Below are 21573 nucleotides of genomic sequence, written 5' to 3'. Positions count from 1 at the left end.
TTGCCCAGGCTGGAGTGAACTGGTGCAGTCACAGCTCACTGCAGCCTCCAACTCCTGGGCTCAGGCAATCCTCCCACCTCAATCTTCCACGGGGCTGGAACTGTAGGTGTGCACCGCCACGCCCAACTAATTGTTTTGTATTTTTTGTAGAGACTAGGTCTCGCCATGTTGCCCAGGCTGGCCTCAAACTCCTGGGCTCAAGTGATCCACCTGCCTTGGGCTCCCGAAGTGCTGGGATTACAGACGTGAGTCATGGCACCCAGTGTCCCCCACTCCCGGACCCCTGCCCTGCCTTTCTTTAATGTGGCAACTAGATCATTTAAAATTGCGTAAGTAACACAGGCCAGCCACATGCAAGCCTCGCTCCTGGGAGATTCTCCCGTTGGAGAAACCTCCAAGAAGCTGATCTGCCCGGATTTGCAAACTGTCCCACCGGCCGCAGGGGGAAAGCTGCTCTGGAATCGGCTCTTCAGTACTGCCCTTGAGTATACTGTGTATCTCTTGACTTTCAACCAGCACAAAGCTCCTTATTAAATACTGACAAAAATTCCTTCCGTTCTGTTGGGAGCAGGCCCCCCAAAATCTGGCCACAAACTGGCCCCAAAACTGGCCATAAACAAAATCTCTGCAGCACTGTAACATGTTCATAATGGCCCTAACGCCCAAGCTGGAAGGTTGTGGGTTTACGGGAATGAGGGCAAGGAGCACCTGGCCCACCCAGGGTGGAAAACCGCTTAAAGGCATTCTTAAGCCACAAGCAATAGCATGAGAGATCTGTGCCTTAAGGACATGCTTCTGTGGCAGTTAGCTAGCCCAACCTATTCCTTTAATTCGCCCCATCCCTTCATTTCCCCTAAGGGATACTTTTAGTGAATTTAATATCTATAGAAACAATGCTAAGGACTGGCTTGCTGTTAATAAATACCTGGGTAAATCTCTGTTCTGGGCTCTCAGCTCTGAAGGCTGTGAGACCCCTGATTTCCCACTTCACACCTCTATATTTCTGTGTGTGTGTCTTTAATTCCTCTAGCGCCACCAGGTTAGGGTCTCCCCGACCGAGCTGGTCTTGGCACATTCCAGGTGCCATAATGGAATTAATTAATCTCCTATTGATAATTTTTTGCTGGTTTTCCCACTTTTTGCTATTCTAAGCACTGCTATGAAGATTCTCCTTTAACCCCCACCTGCCTGTGTCTGTTGCAGCTCACATGCTCTGCCTTCCAGCTGTAATAGCTGAGTGCCCACTTACCCCACGCCCTGACACACTCACGTCTCTGGGTCCCCTCGGCGGGATGTGTCTGTGGGCACAGGGCTGCCCTGCTACGTGCCCCACCCCATAACCTTCCATCTATGGCCTGCTCCTTGTGAGACCCTAAACTCATGGCCTCCCCTCCTCTCCTCTCCTCTCCACAAAGCCATCCTTATTGGAGACAGTCAGTCTGCTTCCCTCCACCTGCTTCCCAGTTCACCCAAGGCAAAGCCAAAGTCCTCCCCTGGGCCACTCTCCTCTACGGACTCCTCCCTCACTGTCAGGTCAGGTCAAAGGGCCCCAACCAGAGGTTCCCCTGGGCGCTTTCATAAGACAGGAGCTTTTCTTCTCAGGTCGGGCTACAGGCACATCGTACCCACGCCTCACCGCAGGAGTGAGAGCTCCAGGCGGAAAGGTCCTGGTTCTTTTGCCAAACTCCCGCCCTGACTCACCCAAGGCGGTCCGTTAACATGCACAGTGATTACAGAAACACAGAAATAAGGCTGGGTGCAGTGGCTCAAGCCTGTAATGCCAGCACTTTGGGAGGCCGAGGCAGATGGATCACTTGAGGTCAGGAGTTCGAGACCAGCCTGACCAACACAGTGCAACCCTGTCTCTACTAACGATACAAAAAAAATCAGGTGGGCATGGTGGCGCATGCCTGTAATCCCAGCTACTTGGGAGGCTGGGACAGGAAAATCGTTTGAACCCGGGAGGCGGAGGTTGCAGTGAGCCCAGATCAAGCCACTGCACTCCAGGCTGGGCAACAGGGCAAGATCCCGTCTCAAAAAAACCACACACACAGAACCAAAATCTTTTTTTTTTTTTTTTTTTTGAGACGGAGTTTCACTCTTGTTGCCCAGGCTGGAGTGCAACGGCACGATCTCGGCTCACCACAACCTCCACCTCCTAGGTTGAAGCAATTCTCCTGCCTCAGCCTCCCTAGTAGCTGGGATTATAGGCATGTGCCACCACGCCTGGCTAATTTTTTATTTTTTAGTAGAGACGGTGTTTCTCCATGTTGGTCAGGCTGGTCTCGAACTCCCGACCTCAGGCGATCCGCCCGCCTCGGCCTCCCAAAGTGCTGGGATTACAGGCGTGAGCCACCGCGCCCGGCCACCAAAATCTTAATCGTACTAAGACACAGCTGAAAAGATATGAAGGACTGACTCCCCGAGGCTACTGCATGCCACCCTTTCAATCATTTTCCATTCAGAAAACTTCGGATCAGATTATTTACATATGTACGTTTAGACAAGGGGTCCTATATTAATGAATCTTCTCTGTCAAAATCCTGGTCAAAGTCAGAAAACAATCCCACGGGACTCCTGGGAGCATCTCACGTTGGGGAAACCTGGAGAAGTGGAGAAGCTGATCTGCCCGATTTGCAAACCGCCCCACTGGCCCCAGGGGGACCAGCAGCACCGGTGCCCTCCCCTTGAGAGTCGGAGCCTCACTCGGACCCACACAGTCAGGATCTACACCTCCGCAGGCTCCCCGAGGCGTCTCTGGGCACACGGAGGCTGGGAAGATGGCACATGGGCCCTGGGGTTGGGGGTCCCAGCACAGTCCAGCCTTTTCTCTTTTGCCTCCTGAACACTTTCACTGTGGATGTGTGTTAGGGAAGAGGGGAGGGAAGACAGAGACGGAGAGAAGACAGAGACTGAGTGATGCCTCCATTCTGCAGAGGAAAACATCGAGACCCTATCTAGCACTCGAGACAGCAGGGCCAGGGCCAGGACCTATAAATAAGTCTCTGCCTCTCAGTGCTCTGGTCTGCCATGTGTCTGGCTGCCTCTTACATCCTGACAAGCACAGTGACTGTAATTCCAAACAAAGGACTGGGAGTTGGGGGTGAAGATGGAGAGAACCAAGGAGTGGAGAGGGAAACTGCAGCCTTTGGGCAGCTACTCTCTAATAAACAAAAACACAACACCAGAAAGGGTTTGTGGAAAAGAAACACAAAACGGAACCCAACTACTGACATACGGCCCTCTGTTCTATATTCACCCGCACGTTCTTAGCCGAAACGCCACTGTGAACGTGCAATCTGGTATCCTGATATTTGCCCTGACCATGTTACCGTATCTTCACCTTTCTAATTTTAATTGCTTCTGATGGCCCATCAGACTGGTAGAGCTTATTTAAAGAGCCCTAATTCTCCCCGATAACAGGTTGGAGTCCTGCATCAAAAGCTTTTAGCTTTCTGTAACCAAGGGGGAAAACATGCTTCTTTTGAAAGATGACAAAATGTCTAGCTTCGAAGGGTCATTCGAGTATGGCACACAAAGCAGTCTGCATTCACAGAAAATGATACCATTACACAAATCTTCCACTGTGCCAAGGGGTGACACCATCATTCCAACACACTGCCTCCCAGACCCAGTAATTTTTGCAAAATTAATTACTGCACTTTACACTGAAAAGATCCCATCCAGAATGTGTGTGCACAGGAAGGTAAGGGGCCCAGAGCTGTGTGAGGCGAAATGGCACTGTTCTCAGTTTCCCCTTCCACCCTACTGGGCTCCGAAGCCAGCATTGCTTCAGACACCAAAGGTGCCCATGTGGGACTCAAGCCTGGTGTCCAATAAATATGTGTGTCATTGACCTCATGCATGTCCAGTCAATTGAAACCTCACACTTCTGACTTCGGTTTTAAGGTTCTAATCTTGAAGTCTTAACAGTTTACACATATTGACCTGAGGATATTGGATACTTTTAATTAGAGAGGGTTGAATTCCTCTAAAGGACTTCATGAACGAAGAAGACAGCTAGGGCCGGGCGCGGTGGCTCACGCCTGTAATCCCAGCACTTTGGGAGGCCGAGGCGGGCGGATCATGAGGTCAGGAGATCGAGACCATCCTGGCTAACACGGCGAAACCCTGTCTTTACTAGAAACACGAAAAATTAGCCGGGCGTGGTGGCGGGCACCTGTAGTCCCGGCCACTTGGGAGGCTGGGGCAGGAGAATGGCGTTAACCCGGGAGGCGGAGCTTGCAGTGAGCCGAGATCGTGCCACTGCACTCCAGCCTGGGCAATACAGCGAGACTCCGTCTCAAAAAAAAAAAAAAAAGAAGACAGCTAGAACCCCTGGTTTCCTGCTCCTCAGTAGAGATGCCAGGCAGAGGCAGGCAGCAAACACTTGCGTTCCTGCCAAGTGCCAGGCATGGTGCTGGGCGCGGGAAAGACACCAGTGAAGACGCAGGTACACGCAGCCCCGAACATCCCTGCTGCAGCCACAGGGCCCGGCCCCACCATGGAGCTCTGTGAACTCAGGGAAGCCGGTGCACCTCAGGCGCCCCATGCTCATGTGTAAAGTGGGGATAAGTCATTGCCCAGGATCACTGAGGGCCTGCCACATAACAAAGAGTCATTAACGCTAGTTATTCTCACTAGGATTGGAAAGGTTTGTACTTACTCAATTTATGTGGACTTTCTATAAATACTGTATTGATGCTCACCTCACCACAGGCAAAAGGGACGCAGCTTTCACATCCAGCCTACCCTAAGGATGCATCTGGACTTCACAGCACACTCAGCTCAGGCACCAGGCCCTGCAGAAGCCACAACCTGTGACTAAGACAATGAGTCACTCTTGGTGTGTGGCACAGTGTTCTGTGGCGGTGGGGACTTAGTCATGGTAAGTCTGCCATTCAGGGCTATGGAGCTTATTTTAGGTTGAGTGAAAATCAGCTTAAGTTTCCAGACATGTCTTGGGACAACAGAAGATACACAAAGAGGCAGAAGAAAAAAAAAAAAAAACAGCCTGAGACAGTAGATATCCAAAGAAATAGAAAAAACAAACAAACAAAACAAAAAAACAGCGTGAGAAATACTTTCTTCATTCAAGGCCTGGGGAGTCAGGAATACAGAAAAGAGATTTTCAATTGTATCTTATAATTAAATAATATGAACTCTACTGAGGGAAGAAAAAGCAGCCCATCACATTGGTATTAAGCCTTAATATCATTTTTGCCACCTGGACTCCTATCACTATAAAAAGGCATTTTCCGTACCCCTAACAAAACCACCCAAAGAATATCTGTGTAATTTTGGGCAAGTCGGGTTTTGCTCACTTTTGAGCATTAACTACATTAAGCAGCTTCACCAAGAAAGTCCCCTGAAAAACATGGTGGAGATGGTAGAGATGATGGCTCATGTCTGCAGCCCCAGCTCTTTGGGAGGCCAAGGCAGGAGGATCACTAGAGGAGGCCAGTTCAAGGCCACTCTCAGCAGCATAGTGAGATCCTGTCTCTATGAAAATAATAATAATAAAAATAAAAATTAGCTGGTCATGACGGTGCATTCCTGTCTTCCCAGCTACTCAGAAGGCTCAGGCAGGAGGATCACTTGAGCCCAGGAGTTTGAGGCTGCAGTGAGCTATGATGGCACCACTGCACTCCAGTCTGGGTGACAGAGCCAGACATAAGTACTCTTCGTGGTCTACGGGAGAGTACAATATTTGGAATTAAGATCTGTTTTGCTCCTATCACAATCACATATGCACCTCACGCCCTTACCTAAGTTACTTTTGTTTGTGAGTCTTTCTCCCCACTTCGAAAATGAGGACCTCTTGGGAAAATGTGCCTCTCTTGGGATCATGTATTTACGGTTGGAGATAAGAAGTGTAAAGCTCCTAGAATACAAAATGTTTTCAACAAATGGTAGCTATGGTTATCTTACTATATGGAATTTTACCATAATTTCACATCTGACAGAAAATTCTCCTGAAATTAATACGTGAATGTGAATGTGTTCTCTCATCTCTAGCTACATGCAATAGTCTTCTATGTCAGGGAAAATCAAGTACTAATAGAATCAGAATAAAATGGTAAAAGAATGGGGGCACACAGATAAATTCTCAAGGGATAACCTACTTACTGTAAGGGTTTGTAAATCTGTGGCAGCTAAGACCAGGCCCTCTGAGCACACCTGGAGGGGAACTTCCTTAAAAGAGATGCGTCCCAATGCTCTAGCAGGTTCAAGATCCTATCACCGAAGGCTCTTTACAGAGTCTACAAAAAAATTGTGACTTCAGCTCTGCCAGGGAAAGAATGCCCAGGCGACCCGCCATGGCGGGCTTCCCCAGGGACAGCCCAGGTGTGACCCATGTGGGCTCGAGGCCACCATATTTGATGCCACCTGCAGAACTGAGGGCAACTGTCTCCTATTAACCCGAGGCTGCACCAACCAAGCCGCGTTCCCACATAGTATTGGTTTCCAAAGTACCTTTTTCCCCAGAAGAGAAGATGCGTGGACTTACTAACCTTCAATATGTCTAACTCCTCCCAGGTGGCAAAACCAGGGTAACAGAGAACATCGCGATTCTGCCAATGTATCCTGATCTCACATGCCTGTACTCCCACGCATTTTAGCAAGATTTTGGACATGGAGCTCAAAAGAATGACCCATAAATATTTTCCGCATACAGCATCTTAATTTTTTTTCTTTCTTTTTTATTTTTTTTGTAGACACAGAGTCTCACTATGTAGCCCAGGCAGCTCTGGAACTCCTCGGCTCAAGCGATCCTCCTGCCTCGGCCTCCCAAAGCACTGGGATGACAAGCATGAGCCACCGTGCAGGGCCCACAACACCTAAATTCCAAAATAACCTTGAAACCCTGACTTTCCACCCACCCTGGTGGCTTCCAGAGATCAGTTCCTCTTCCTGTGCCAAAGGTTTCTTGTCTTTCGCGGCCCAGATAAGGTCACTCAAGGTGCTCCCTCTGCTTCTGAAGGCCTTTGACCGAGAATCCACTCTGGGTCCTATCCCGACCCCAAGGCGGCTCCATTAGTACCCGCACATCTCAGGGCCGGTTTAAGTCACGCGGGCCAGACTATTTCCACTTCACTCTCCTATTTCTCCAATCCCAGCCTCTGCTGCATCACGTTTTCTTTCTCTGAGGACCCAACCCTGCTGGAGGAACGCTGATGCTGGGGTCCTTTTACTGGAATGCTAACGCCAGAGCACTTCCCAGGGGCGCTGGGGGGCGGGCTGCGGGGCAGGGCCTGGCGCTGCCACCCGGGTCTCCCGCGGGGGGCGCTGGGCCTGGGGAGGCTGCGCCGTGGTCCCAGGGAGCGCGCGGCGCACGGGTGTCGGGGCCAGGGCACGTGGAGACGACGGGCCGGGCATCACGTAGGCGCTCGCGGCGGGCGGGGCGGCGCCCACAGCGCCTCAACCTGCGGCACCCGCGCCCGCCCCGCGCGCTCAAGGGCAAAGGGAAGGTCACCGGCGCCGTGGGCGGGGGGCGCCTCCCCGCTTCATCCCTGTGCAGTGCGCGGTCCCGAAACGGGAGGAAATCCGCCATCCGGGCCTTTCCACGCATCTGCGGCAGGAGGAACCGGGAAAATAAAAATCAAAACCCAGCTCGGGGCGCGTCGCATCTCCAGCCTGCGCGATCGCTAAGGCTCCCCGGTTGCGTTCGCCTGGGAAGCGCCGATCTACCCGCCAGGGATTGCACGAATCCGGACGCTCCACCGTCCGGGCACCGGCGCCCCCACGTGCACCCGGGGCCTGGGGCGCGCCGACTCTCCGCCACTTTCCGCTCTTCAATGTTAAATATCCTCCCGGCGCGCCCGCGTCCGTGGGCCCAGGCTCTGGCCCCTCCTAGAGAGCAGCTTCCACATTGCAGGGCAGGGAAGCCCGGAGCCCGCGCCGCGGCGCCGCTGACATCCCGGAGTCCCCGCTTCCTGATCCTTCCCGTCTGCGGAGGCTGGCGGGGAGGGCCTGGGACCCATTTTGGTTTTCGGTTTTGTCACGAGCCGGAAGGCGACAGCACATGCAAGCGCAGGAAACCCTTTTTAAAAATCTCCCAGCGGAAACGCGAGGGGCTGCCGGACCGCCCCGGAGACGCCAGGCGGGAACCCCGCGCACCCCCGCCGCGTCCCGCATTGCAGCAGCCGGGACCCCGCCCACGCCGCGCGGGGCACGAGGCGACAGGAGGCGCGCGGGGACCCAGCCGTTTCTTCCTCGACATTCCAGGGGGTGGCGTGGGGTGGAGTTGGGGGGCGGGGGGGCACATAGGAAGTGATCGCGCTGTACCCACTCTTGGGAGGGGACGCCCGGCCCCGTCCTACAGCTCAGAGGCAGAGCGACCCCCGAGGGCGCTCCAGGTGACTCCCTCTGCCAGGTTCAATTTAAAACATAAACCGGAGGTGGAAAGCTCACTGATCTTCCGGATGGAGGTTCCCACCGCCATGTCCCTTCCTCCCCCACCCCACCAGGCAAGGACCCCGGGGCTGCCTCGCCGGCTCACGCCGCCCCGCAGGTACCCCTGCCGCTTCCGGGCGCGGGCTTCTTCCTGGTTCTCCCCATCGCTTCCCCGCTCTTCTCCCCCGGTTCTCCCCATCGCTTCCCCACCTTTCCCCGGGTCCGCCCCATCGCTTCCCCCCTCTTCTCTCCAGTCCCCCCATCGCCTTCGCCCGGTTCTCCCCAGCTCCGTCCGTCCCTCCCTCGCCGCCGGGAGGGGGGCGCGCACCTTGAGCATCCCCGCCGCTGGTCAGCACGCCGATGGCCTTGCCGGCCCCGGAGAGGTGTTCCAGGAACTTCCGCAAGGAGCCCTTGGGGGCCCGGGAGTCGTCCGCGTCCATGGCGAGGAGGCCGAGGGGAGCCACCCGTCCGGGTGCGCAGCAGGCAATGGGGACCCTGCCCGCGCGCGCCCGACTCAGAACCGCCGCCCAGCCCGCGCCCCCGCCGGGCCCCAGAGCCAATGGGCGGTGACGGGCGGGGCCCGAGCGTACGGGAGGGGCTGCGGGGGTGGCGGCGCGGGCGCGGGTAGGGGCGGGGGCCGGGGCCGGGGCCGGGGCGGGTGTGGGCAGGAGCACCTCCGCGGGGGTCGTCGTAGGTGGGGGCCGCGCTAGCGGTGGGGGAGGTGGCAGAGGCGGGGATCGCGCCACAGGTGGGCGGGGTCCCTGCTGGTGGGGCCGCGTCGCAGGTGCGCGAGCCTCGCAGGTGGGCTGGAGGACTCTGGGTGGGGGCTCCAGAGATGACGGGAGCGCCACAGGTGGGGCAGGGGCAGCGTCCGGAGGAGGGAGACCGCAGGGGGGCGGGGTCACATCGTTTGCGGGGCGCGCCAGGGCGGGGCGGGATAGAACGCGGGGAGCATCTCCCGGGGGGGCGAGGGAGACCGTGAGCGGGCGCGAGCCCCGGAGCGGGTGGAAACCCCGCAGTTGCGGGGAGCGCCGATGGAGGGGAGGGGTGGAATGGGGGCGCGGAGACCCCACCTGGACGCAGAGGCTCGCGGCAGGCCCGGCCGCTCGGGCCGTTGTAGGGGCCGAGCCCGGCCGCGCGCACAGCTTCTAGTGGCCCGCAGGATTCCTCCTGGGGCGGCGCTGGGAGCCTCGGGGCTCGGCTTCCTCGATCCCCGCCCCCAGATTTCCTCTGCAGCCTGAGGTCGGGAAGGACGGAAGGAGAGTGGATCCTGCAGGTGGTGGGAAAAGGTGAGCGCGGCGGGCTGGGCCATGACGAAGCTGCCATTTCCTGGGCCCATGGGGGCTGTGGCGCTCCTGGGCCCCCAGCCCCGCCCTTGAGGAGAAGAAGCCGTGGGGTGGAGGAGGGTATGGGCGCGCGACCCTCAGAGACGCCCTGGCGGCGCCTGGGCCTGGGCGCGCGAAAGTCAGAGTGGGGCAGAAGGAGGCGCAAAAGGACTGGCCTGGCGGGGAGGCGGGAGGACCCTCCCTCCCCACGGACACTCGCGCTGCTGTACTCTCGGCCCGACCTCGGCCGACTCCACTGGCCAACTCCACGTACTGAAATACGCACATCCAATGCGCTGTGCCTGGTGCCAGTTACTCTGCGATGGGAGAAGGGGCAGCCCCCACAGAAGCACGGGCTTATGGGGCCCCAGTTCCTTCAGTGCTCACCCCACGAAGAAGGGCTCTCAAACGGCCCCACTGGACGGCTCACCGGAGGATGGTCCTGCGCAGTGGGTGTTTGTTGAACAGATAAGAGACAACAAAAGAGACTAAGAAGAGGCCTGCTCTATGAACCGGGGAAAGTGAAGGAGTCACAGAGGAGCGGCTCGCCTTAGGGCAATCCTGGGGAAAAGATGGAGAGGCATGGATTCTTCTTGGATGTGTGTCTCATCCTGGGGCTCATCCCTCTGAGCATCAAATATTCATTGCAAAAGAGGAGAAAAAAATCTGCTGCGGACAGTGCTGGATGCTCTGATCTCTCCCTTGGCCAGAATTAACGGGGCAATTCCTAACCCCTCTTGGTCTTCAGAATCACCTGCTCTATGCACACTCCCTCTAAACCACTGAAGTCCAATTTCTGGGAGCGCAGCCAGGGAATGTATATTTTTAAACAAGCCCCCTAGGTTACTCTGATAAGTGCAAAGTCAGAGAGCGCTGCTGTCATGCACTGAGCCTGAGCACTATTCTATTAATAAAAAAGGAGAGGAGAATCCTGGGTGTCTTAAGGTGGCAGTTGGGCGACCTTCGCCTTCTGGCGGCAGAAGAGCAGAGCCAGGCTCTAAGCACCTGCACCCACCGCTGGGCTCAGGATCTGTGCTGGAGAATAGAAGGGCTAATTTAATTATTCATGCCTTTTTAGAGCAAATTACATGTGGAGAAGGTGGGACACACTGAATTTTATTTTAGCCAAATGCCCCTTATCTCCTTATACAATTGATATTTTTATATTGAACATTAGGGGATTGGTCATGTGTCATCAAATCGTCTGTAATACAGAAAACGATAGATACAGCCTAGCAGTTCAAACATGACGAGTTAAATAAACGATGGTTAAAAATATATGCTGCAATAATATTTAATTGCTGTTACCGCTACGAAGATAAGTGTCGACTGACATGGAAATATGTTCAGGTCATAGAAATAAGTGAAAAGGCAGGCCTGGACGCAGTGTGAGCCTGTGTGCGCCTGTGCGTGTGTGTGTGTGTGTGTGTGTGTGAGAGAGAGAGTGTGCATACATATGTAAATGTTTCTGAGCATTTTATTTCCTTTCTTTTGCTTAGTATAGGTAATGCCATTTTTCTCTCCAATGAACAGATATTGTTTGGGGAATAGAAATAGTTAATTAAAAACAATAGAATTTAGAGTGTGCAGACCCCCAGGGTTATAAATTATGTTCAAAACTTTATCTGTAAAGGGCTGGGGTCAGGGTGGTCACTGACTGTCCTCACACATCTATTCTCATGAGTTTGACCCATTGCTCAGTCAGTCAAGGAATTAACATATATTTATATATACCTGTAGCTAAGATGGAAAAGCATAGCTACTGCTCTTTTTTTTTTTTTTGCAAGTCATGTATTTTAATGGTGCTACAACTAGATATTTTTTTTTTAATCTTTGGCCTTAGCAATGAATCTTCTAATTCAAGAGGAAGATACTGCATGCCGTGCTGACTGCACAGCTTCCACCCAGTGGGACCTGACATGTCTGTGTTCTTTATTGTCCCTTGACAGAATACTGCAAACTGTGGCCCACACCAGCACAGTTATACCACAGGAATGATTACTCCTTGGGCCAGGAGTTCAGGCAGGCTTCACTGGGCCCTCTGCCCCCGGGGCTCTCCGTGGCTGCAACAGGTGTCTGCCCAGGGCTGCAGTGTCTTCTGAAAGCTCAGGCTCATCAGGAGAGAAGCTGCTTCCACGCTCACTCCTGTGTTGCTGGCAGGATTCTGTTGCTTGCAGGCTGTTGGACTGAAGGCCCCAGTCTCTCCCTGACATCAGCTTCAGGCTGCCCTCTGCCCTGGGCAGGTGACTGGCTTTGCCAGAAGAAGCACGTGTCTAGAGCCAGGGGGAGAATTTCAGTGGATGGAACCTGCAGCCTTTCCCCATCCAATCTCAGGAAAGACCGCCGTCTCTTTTGCCTGATACTATTCATCGAAAGTGAGCAGCTGAGTCCAGCCCTCTTCGAGGGTCTGGCTGTGAACCCTAGGGGCAGGGGCCACGGGGAGCCACTTGGGAGGGGATGTGCTGCCTGGGACCTGCCTAGGACAAGGTGAAGGAGAACATGCATAGGGACAGATGCCCTTCCCACTTCCCCTCTGCAGTGAGCGCAGGAGCTGCTGATGTGCCCTAAAGGAGTTCTGGCATCCCAGGAGGGAAGCAGCTCCTAGCCACGAGGGCACCATAACCCAGTGCTCCGGCATGTGGGCTGCACATTCCACCACCAGGGCTACCTGAGCTGCAGCCTCTTCCCTTCCCCTGCTGTTTCTGCCTGTGCATGGAGTGGGCATCTCAAATCTGCAGGGGCCAAACTGAGCTCTGCACCCCCACACAACCCCCCACCCCTCAGCCTTCCTCACCTCAGCTCCTGGTGACTCCATCCTCCCAGGCGCTCAGGCTGAAGCCTTGCCGTGCTCCTCTACCCTGGCATCCAAGTCTCTCAGGAAAGTCCCTCCTGGCTCTTCACTGCATCTGGAGCCACTGGGGCCAAGCTACCACCTGTGACCTGGACCGACACAGGCTCCCTCCCCATCCCCTGCTCTGCCCCCACCTCCTCCCCACCTCCATGCCTCGGGTGTCCTCAGCTTCAAAGTCAGGATGCACCTATTGGGATGTAATTCAGGCATCTCTCTGCTGACTTGGAGTCACAGGCCCCACACATGGCCCACTGGCCTGTCCACTGGTCCATCGGATCCTAGTGCTGCCCAGAGGCCCATGCGGGCACCCGACAACCTCAGGCCCAGCCTGCTCTTTCCTCAGCCATGGCCCTCCTCTCCCTACCCACTCTGCCCACCTTCCTCAGGTCTGTCCTGCAAGGTCTCCTGCGTGGTGAGGCCTCCCCAGATCACCCTCTTAGAAATTTTGGGCTCCATGCACACTCCTGTTCCCTCCCCGCTTCTCTCAAAACAGCCTCATGCGTGTCACACATGGGGCATTTCATGTATCTGCTGGGCTTCTCGACAGGTCCCCCTGCTGAACTCCAAATGCTGTGGATTCAGAGATCTTTGACTATTCCCTGTTGAAGGCTCAGGGCAACAGCACACAGCCCAGGACAGAGTGCACCTGTCATGGGTGCTGCTGAATGAATGGAGTGAGTGAGTGAAGGAGTAAATGAGTGAATGGGTGAGTGAATGAGTCAGTGAGTGAGTGACTGAGTGGATGAGTGAAGGAGTAAATGAGTGGGTAAATGAGTGAGTGAAATGAGTGGGTGAATGAGTCAACGTGAGTAAGTGAATGTGTGAGTGAGCAAATGAGTGAATGAGTGAATGAATGAGTGAATGGGTGAGTGAATAAGTGAATGAACGAGTGACTTAGTGAATGAGTGAGTGAATAAGTGAATGAATCAATGACTTAGTGAATGGGTGAGTAAATAAGTGAGGGAATGAGTGAGTGACTGAGGGAATGAATGAGTGATGAGTGAATGAGTGAGTGAATGAATGACTCAGTGAATGGGTGAGTGGGTGAACGAGTGTGAGCAAATGAGTGGGTGAGTGAATGGGTGAGTGAACAAGTGAGTGAGTGAAGAAGTGAATGAGTGAGTGAATGAACAAATGAGTGAGTGAACGAGTCAATAAATAAGTGTATGAGTAAAGGGTAAGTGAATCAGTGAGTGAGAGAGTGAATGAGTGAAGAAGTGAATGAGTGAGTGAAGAGGTGAATGAGTGAGTGAGTGAATGATTGAGTGAATGAGGGAATGAGTGAATGAGTGAATGGGTGAGTGAATGAAAGGGTGAGTCAGTGAATGGCTGAGTGTGTGAATGAGGGAGTGAGAGAATGAGGGAGTGAATTGAAGTGGTGGGTTGCCCCTCCACACCTGTGGGTGTTTCTCATTAGGTGGAATGAGAGACTTAGAAAAGAAAGAGACACAAAGTATAGAGAAAGAAAAAGGGGCCCAGGGGACCGGTGTTCAGCATACGGAGAATCCACATCGCACTGGCCTCTGAGTTCCCTTAGTATTTATTGATCATTATCGGGCGTTTCCCTGAGAGGGGGATGTGGCAGGACAATAGGGTAATAGTGGAGAGAAGGTCAGCAGGAAAACATGTGAATAAATGTCTCTGCATCATAAACAAGGTAAAGAAAAAAGTGCTGTGCTTTTGATGTGCATATACATAAACATCTCTATGCCTTAAGGAGCAGTATTGCTGTCAGCATGTCCCACCTCCAGCCTTAAGGTAGTTTTCCGCTATCTCAGTAGATGGAACATACAATCGGCTTTACACGGAGACATTCCACTGCCCAGCGACGAGCAGGAGACAGAAGCCTTCCTCTTATCTCAACTGCAAAGAGGCGTTCCTTCCTCTTTTACTAATCCTCCTCAGCACAGACCCTTTACGGGTGTCGGGCTGGGGGATGGTCAGGTCCTGCTCTTCCCACGAGGCCATATTTCAGCCTATAACATGGGGAGAAACCTTGGACAGTGCCTGGCTTTCCTAGGCAGAGGTCCCTGCGGCCTTCCGCGGTGTTTTGTGTCTCTGGCTACTTGAGATTAGGGAGTGGTTTGAGGTTAGGGAGTGGTGATGACTCTTAACAAGCATGCTGCCTTCAAGCAGGTGTTTTAACAAAGCACACCCAGCACAGCCCTTAATCCATTTAACCCTGAGTTGACACAGCACGTGTTTCAGGGAGCACAGGGTTAGGGGTAGGGTTACAGACTAACAGCCACAGACACAGTAACAATCTGATCTCTTTCTTTTCCCCACAGTGAATGAGTGAACAGGTGAGTGAATGAGTGAACAGGTGAGTGAATGAGTGAGTGAATGAGTGAATGAGTGAGTGAATGGGTTAGTGAATGAGTGAATGATTGAGTAAATTGGTTAATGAGTGAATGACTGAATGAATGAGTGATTGAGTAAAACGGTGAGTGAATGAGTGAGCGAGTGACGGAGTGAATGAGTGAATGTGAGTGAATGAGTGAGTGACTGAATGAGTGAGTGAATGAATGAGTGCCTGAATGAGTGAGTGAATGAATGAGTGAGTGAATGAATGAGTGAGTGAATGAATGAGTGCCTGAATGAGTGAGTGAATGAATGAGTGCCTGAATGAGTCAGTGACTGAATGAGTGAGTGAATGACTGAGTCAGTGACTGAATGACTGAATGAGTGAGTGAATGAATGAGTGCCTGAATGAGTGAGTGAATGAATGAGTCAGTGACTGAATGAGTGAGTGAATGAATGAGTGAGTGAATGAGTGAGTGGGTCGCTCAGAGGAGGTGAGGACCGGAGCTGCCCCTTGACTGCTTCAGGAGACAGGAGCTGAGGGAGGAGCCTGCAGGGTGGGTGGGATGTGCCCACTCAGTACGTATACCCTGCTCGACACATCCCCAGAGAAACCCAATCTCACCAGAGTGGTCTCTTGAGAATTATTAGTAACAACCTTTTTTCCCAACAGTTCATATATTCAGGGTGATTTCTTACTTTCCTTTAAAATGCCAATTGTTTTTCGGACTTGGAATTCTCCACCGCTGCTCCACGCCACTGTATTCTCCCATAGGGGCATCCCCTGTCATTCCCAGGAATGGATAAAAGCCAGAAGGGCAGCATCAGGTGGGGCCCCTTCTCCTATCATCCTCCCCTTCCTGCTTGGCTTACCCTGAGTGACTTGGTTTGGAGGTCTACAAAACGCGGACACATCAAATTTGGATAAAAGCCTAAGCAATTTAAAAGGTTGCAGTGCTAGCGGGAAGGTCTTTGGCTCCCTGCACCCTCCTCCCCTCCAGACCCTGTTGGACCCAGGACTCTGACTCCGCCTTCCGCCTTGGGGGTTTCATTCCTTCCTTCCTTCCCAGCTACTGAGCTGCCTTGGGCTAATCTGCAACCACAGAGGGGCAACCTTCCTCCTTTCCTCTTGCCTCTTCCTCCCTTCTCACTTTCCTTCCGCTTCTTTTGGGACTTTGGAAAGTCCAAGAATAAGCAAAACTGTAGACCAGAAAACGCTGCCTTCAGCCTATTCCCCTCCCACTAGCTTCCCTGCGGATTCTTTGATCTTTAAAAATTATTTTGCTTTGTATCTAGATGCTCAACTTTATACAGAAAACAGGTGGGGCTGGTTTCTTGGCTGGGTACAGTGGCTCACATCTATAATCCCAGCGCTTTGGAGGCCAAGGAGGGAGGATTGCTTGAGGTCAGATGTTTGAGACTAGCCTGGGCAACATAGGGAGACCTCGTCTCTACAAAATCCAAAAAAAATTAGCCTGGAGCGATGGCACACCTGTAGTCCCAGCTACTTGGGAGGCTGAGGCAAGAGGATCACTTGAACTCAGGAGTTTGAGATTACAGTGAGCTATGATTATATCACTGCACTCCAGCTTGAGCAACAGAGTGAGACACTATCTCCTAAAAAAGTAAAAATAAAAAGTACTGGAGTCCATATACAAGCCCACAGCCAACTGCGACATGTGGATCTTTTATTTTTAAAATCCGCCTCTCTTGTCTAAGTGCCAAATGATGCTCACATTGTGTGTAACTGCTTCCACCTTTGTCTGGCTTCTCTTTCCTTCAGTATGCAGAATCAGGTTGCATAGAGTTCTGAGAAAATAAAATAATAAATCAGCTGTGTGCTGTGGCTCACGTCTATAACCTCAGCACTTTAGGAGGCTGACACAAGGATTGCTTGAGACCAGGAGTTTGAGGCCAGCCCCAGCCACATAACGAGATCGTGTCTCTACAAAAAGTAAATAAATATAAATAAATTAATTAATTACACATTAGCAGAACATGGTGGCACAGCTGTAGTCCCAGCTATTCAGATGGTGGAGGCCTGAGGATTGCTTGAGCCTGGGAGGTTGAGACTGTAGTGAGCCATGATCATACTACTATACTTTGGCCTGGGTGACACAGTGAGACTCTATTTCTAAAAAAACAAAAAAACAAAAAAACAAATAAAAACAGTTGGAAGCTTCCCAAGACTTTGATGCAGAAACAGGTTGCCCTGAACCAATTAAAATTAACATCTAAAAACTGGAAAGAGGCCGGGCGCGGTGGCTCAAGCCTGTAATCCCAGCACTTCAGGAGGCCGAGGCGGGCGGATCACGAGGTCAGGAGATCGAGACCATCCTGGCTAACACGGTGAAACCTCGTTTCTACTAAAAATACAAAAAATTAGCCGGGCGTGTTGACGGGCGCCTGTAGTCCCAGCTACTCGAGAGGCTGAGCCAGGAAAATGGCGTGAACCCAGGAGCCGGAGCTTGCAGTGAGCCGAGATCACGCCACTGCACTCCAGCCTCGGGGACAGAGAAAGACTCCGTCTCAAAAAAACCAATAAAAAGTAATAAATAAATAAATAAATAAAAACTGGAAAGAAGTTGCATTCTTTCTGTAAAGCATTACTTTTTATTACGAGCTTATTATTACAAGTTCTACTTTCTCTAGGACATTTTCTCAGTAATGTCAACCGAAGTCCACTTCACAGAATGACTTCATCTCCTGAGCACGTTGGAGAACGATTAAAGAGACTTCCTGGCACTCTCGATATTTTAGTGTCATATGGAAGCAGCAAGAGTGATGTGTGTCAAGTAGGTGGTATCAAGGCACAAGACATTGGTTTGTTCTTTCGTGAACATCATTGGAACATTTCCCTAATTACTAGCGTTGTGCCAGAAAATTGGGGGAGAGAGATGGTTCTTTATCGGCAAATAAGTTACATAAATTTCCCAGTTAGAAAAACAATCATGATTTTAGCCATGTCAGATGAGGTCAGATATGCCCTATGCCTCAGTTATGGAATGCTACATCTGAATATTGATTGACAGCTATCTTCCACGGACCTGTGACCTGTTTCTGTGCACAAGCTTGAATTCATAACTACGAGTCCTTGAAGCTCCCTTGCTGCCCGCGCTGAACTGAAGTGGCTCCCGGCTGAGGCATTCAAGGGAAAACTCACTAAAATATTTGAAACCACCACCATGAACAAGAATGCTCTTCCAGTGTGCCAGGATGTACACCCAGAGCATTATCCTGGTTAGTTGTATATGCCAGCATCTGGCAGGAGCTTTTACCTTTTTTGGGTGTCAACTTTGAGATTCTGATGTAAGCCGGAGACCTCTTCCTCTGCCTGCAAGCACATCCACCCGCAACCACGTGTTGCCTGGTTTAGAGAACTCCGGAGCCTGTGGCTGGGTCCACCTGCAGGAGGAGGAGTGACTCGTGTAGTGAAGCCCAGACCAGGGACAGGGTCAGAGCTGCAGCCACACGTCCAGGGGCGGACAGCTCTGCATTCTTGGGAGGGCCCAGGTACCCTCTTCTCTTGGAAGGCCAAGCCCAGAGCCTAGGTGGTCTTTGAACCCAAATAGACTTTGTGGTCCTGGAAATGAGAGCCTCACTCACCAGGGGAAGAAATTGGGGATCTTGGTCCTGAGTTTGTGGGGCAGACTTTGCCATTTTCCTCCCCCTTTCCCTGCCATGCCCTATTTGAAAAGAGGTCACTTCCATTTCAGTGAGCCAAGATCGAGCCACTGCACTCCAGCCTGGGCAGCAGAGTGAGACTCTGTCTCAAGAAAAAAAAAGAAAAAGAAAAGAAAAGAGGTCACTTCAAAACTTCCCTGTTCAAACAGTTGACTCTTGAACAACAGGTTTAAACCACATGGGTCACTTACTTACACATGGATTTTCTTTCACTTCTGCCAACCCTTAGACAGCAAGACCAACCCCTTCTCTTCTCCTTCCACCTCCTCCTCCTCAGCCTACTCAATGCAAAGATGTGGAGAAGAACCTCTATGATGAGGCACTTAATGAATAGTAAACACATTTTCCCTAGGATTGCTTTTTTCCTCTAGCTTACTTTACTGTAAGAATACACTATACAATACATATAACATAAAAAATGTGTATTAACCGACTATCTGCATGATCACGGAGGCTTCTACCCAAGAATAGGCTATTAGTAAATCCGTTTTGGGGTAGTCAAAAGGTATTGGCCGAATTTCGACTGTGTGGCGGGTTGGTGCCCCTAATCTCTGCATTGTTCGTGGGTCAATTGTATTGCTTAAGAGGTGGTCATTGGAACACTCCTGAGGGGCTGCCTATTTTTTTGTTTAAAAAAGTTTTTGCCACAGTGGGCCACTCGTTTAAGGCCCTAGGATTCCTCACTTCTCAGCTCCTGCTGCCGTAGACCAAGTGCTGATCGTTTTTTTTGCTTAACATACTTGTCGCTTTCGTCCGCCCCGGGACCCAGTCTCACCTTCCAGGAACTGCCCCTTCCACTTCCGCCCGCCCCAGGACCCACTCTCACCTTCCAGGAACTGCCCCTTCCACTTCCGTCCGCCGCAGGACCCAGTCTCACCCTCCAGGAACTGCCCCTTCCACTTCCGTCCGCCCCAGGACCCACTCTCACCCTCCAGGAACTGCCCCTTCCACTTCCGTCCCCCTCAGGACCCACTCTCACCCTCCAGGAACTGCCCCTTCCATTTCCGTCCGCCGCAGGACCCACTCTCACCTTCCAGGAACTGCCCCTTCCACTTCCGTCCCCCGCAGGACCCACTCTCACCTTCCAGGAACTGCCCCTTCCACTTCCGTCTGCCCCGGGACCCACTCTCACCTTCCAGGAACTGCCCCTTCCACTTCCGTCCGCCCCGGGACCCAGTCTCACCTTCCAGGAACTGCCCCTTCCACTTCCGTCCGCAGCAGGACCCACTCTCACCTTCCAGGAACTGCCCCTTCCACTGCCTGTGGTCCTGAGGGTCAGCATGTCCAGCTAGGCCAAGTAGGGAGATGAGTCCTCTCCTCTGCCCCAGTTCATGGATGGGCACAGGATGCGGGTGGTGGGGGCGATCCACCGGGTTCCTGCTAATCCCACTGGATCATCAGGTGGGAAGAGTCAGCTTGCATAGTGAACCAGAGAGCTGCGAGATGGAGAGTGAGAGTGAGAAACCAACAGAGTGAGACACACAAACACACACATAGAGAGCGAGAGAGAGAGAGAAAGAGGGAGAGTGAGAGAGACAGAGAGAGAGAGAGTCAGAGAAGCAGAGACACAGAGAGACATAGAAAGATGGAGAAAGAGATGAGGGGAAGAGAGAAACAGAGACACACACAGAGTCTTAAACAGAGAGAGAGAGAGAGACAGAGCAACCAGGAGAGAGACACAGAGAGGGAGAAACAGAGACAGACACAGTGAGAGGCAGAGAGAGATGGAAAGAGAGATGGGGAGAAAGACAGAGAGAAGCAAAAGCACAACATTCCTTGAATTGCTTCTCCCTGAAGTCACCATTCTATTTCTGCACTTCCAATCACCACCAGGAATCATTCTAAGTCACCTGTCCTCCTTCCTTCCCCATCTTCCCCACGCACTCTTACTAAAGCCTCCTGCAATCTGCCTTCCCAATGACAACTCCTCCTTGAAATGTCACCACTGACTTCCAAACAAGCAGCAAATAAGAAACGTTTTTAAAACAATTACTTCTACCAGTTTCTCGGTTTTTCTAAAGATTATGGTGCTGTTTAATACCTCTCTCAAGGCCGGGCGCGGTGGCTCACGCTTGTAATCCCAGCACTTTGGGAGGCCGAGGCGGGCGGATCACGAGGTCAGGAGATCGAGACCACGGTGAAACCCCATCTCTACTAAAAATATAAAAGAATTAGCCTGGCGTGGTGGTGGGCGCCTGTAGTCCCAGCTACTCGGAGAGGCTGAGGCAGGAGAATGGCATGAACCTGGGAGGCAGAGCGTGCAGTGAGCAGCGATCGTGCCACTGCACTCCAGCCTGGGAGACAGAGCAAGACTCTGTCTCAACACAAACAAACAAACAAACAAACAAACAAAATACCTCTCTCGAACATCTTTCTCTTTTTTTTTTTGCATGAATTAACAGAGCACAACATATTACAGTGAGTATAGACTATAAATGATGTTTTGTGCATACTTTATTATTAGTGATAAACACTGCATAAGTAATTTATTTTTGCCGTTTCTTACTTACTATGGTTTGAAAGTGTCCCCCAAATTTCAAGTGTTGGCAACTGAACCCCTCATGCAGTAGTGCTGAGGAGAGGGACCTTTAAGAGGTGATCAGGTCATGAGGGTTTCACCCTCATGAGTGGATTAATGTTTTTTTTGGTTGTTTGTTTTTTTGAGATGGAGTCTCGCTCTGTTGCCCAGGCTGGAGTGCAGTGGCACAATCTTAGCTCACTGCAAACTCTGCCTTCCGGGTTCACACCATTCTCCTGCCTCAGCCTCCCGAGGAGCTGGGACTACAGGCGCCCACCACCACGCCTGGCTAATTTTTTTGTACTTTTAGTAGAGATGGGGTTTCACTGTGTTAGCCAGGATGGTCTTGATCTCCTGACCTCCTGATCTGCCCACCTCAGCCTCCCAAAGTGCTGGGATTACAGGCGTGAGCCACCACGCCCGGCCAGATTAATGTTGTTATTGGGGGAGTGGGTTCATTATCACAAGAGTGGGTCTGTTACAAAAGTGAGTTTGAC

At 52.1% G+C, this 21573-nt stretch overlaps 1 protein-coding gene and 1 long non-coding RNA gene across 2 annotated transcripts in view; both read right to left on the bottom strand.

The window, feature by feature from the left end:
- Positions 1 to 8934, bottom strand: part of PFKP (phosphofructokinase, platelet) — a 70959-nt gene extending 62025 nt beyond the window's left edge. Inside the window, exon 1 of the mRNA XM_032162955.2 lies at positions 8726 to 8934. Coding sequence (XP_032018846.1) covers positions 8726 to 8837 — 112 coding nt within the window. The 5' untranslated portion in view covers positions 8838 to 8934. The remainder of the gene's footprint in view (positions 1 to 8725) is intronic.
- A 7593-nt stretch (positions 8935 to 16527) lies between these two features.
- On the bottom strand, positions 16528 to 18244 carry LOC131381471 (uncharacterized). Its single transcript, XR_009210220.1, has 2 exons — positions 18153 to 18244; positions 16528 to 16683 (listed from the first exon to the last, which is right to left on the bottom strand). It is a non-coding gene; the product is annotated as an uncharacterized LOC131381471 (long non-coding RNA).
- Between the last annotated feature and the right edge of the window lie 3329 nt (positions 18245 to 21573).

Source organism: Hylobates moloch, unplaced genomic scaffold, assembly GCF_009828535.3.
Source record: "Hylobates moloch isolate HMO894 unplaced genomic scaffold, HMol_V3 SCAFFOLD_2, whole genome shotgun sequence".
Lineage (NCBI taxonomy): Eukaryota > Metazoa > Chordata > Mammalia > Primates > Hylobatidae > Hylobates > Hylobates moloch.
This window is presented reverse-complemented; position numbering and strand designations above follow the sequence as displayed.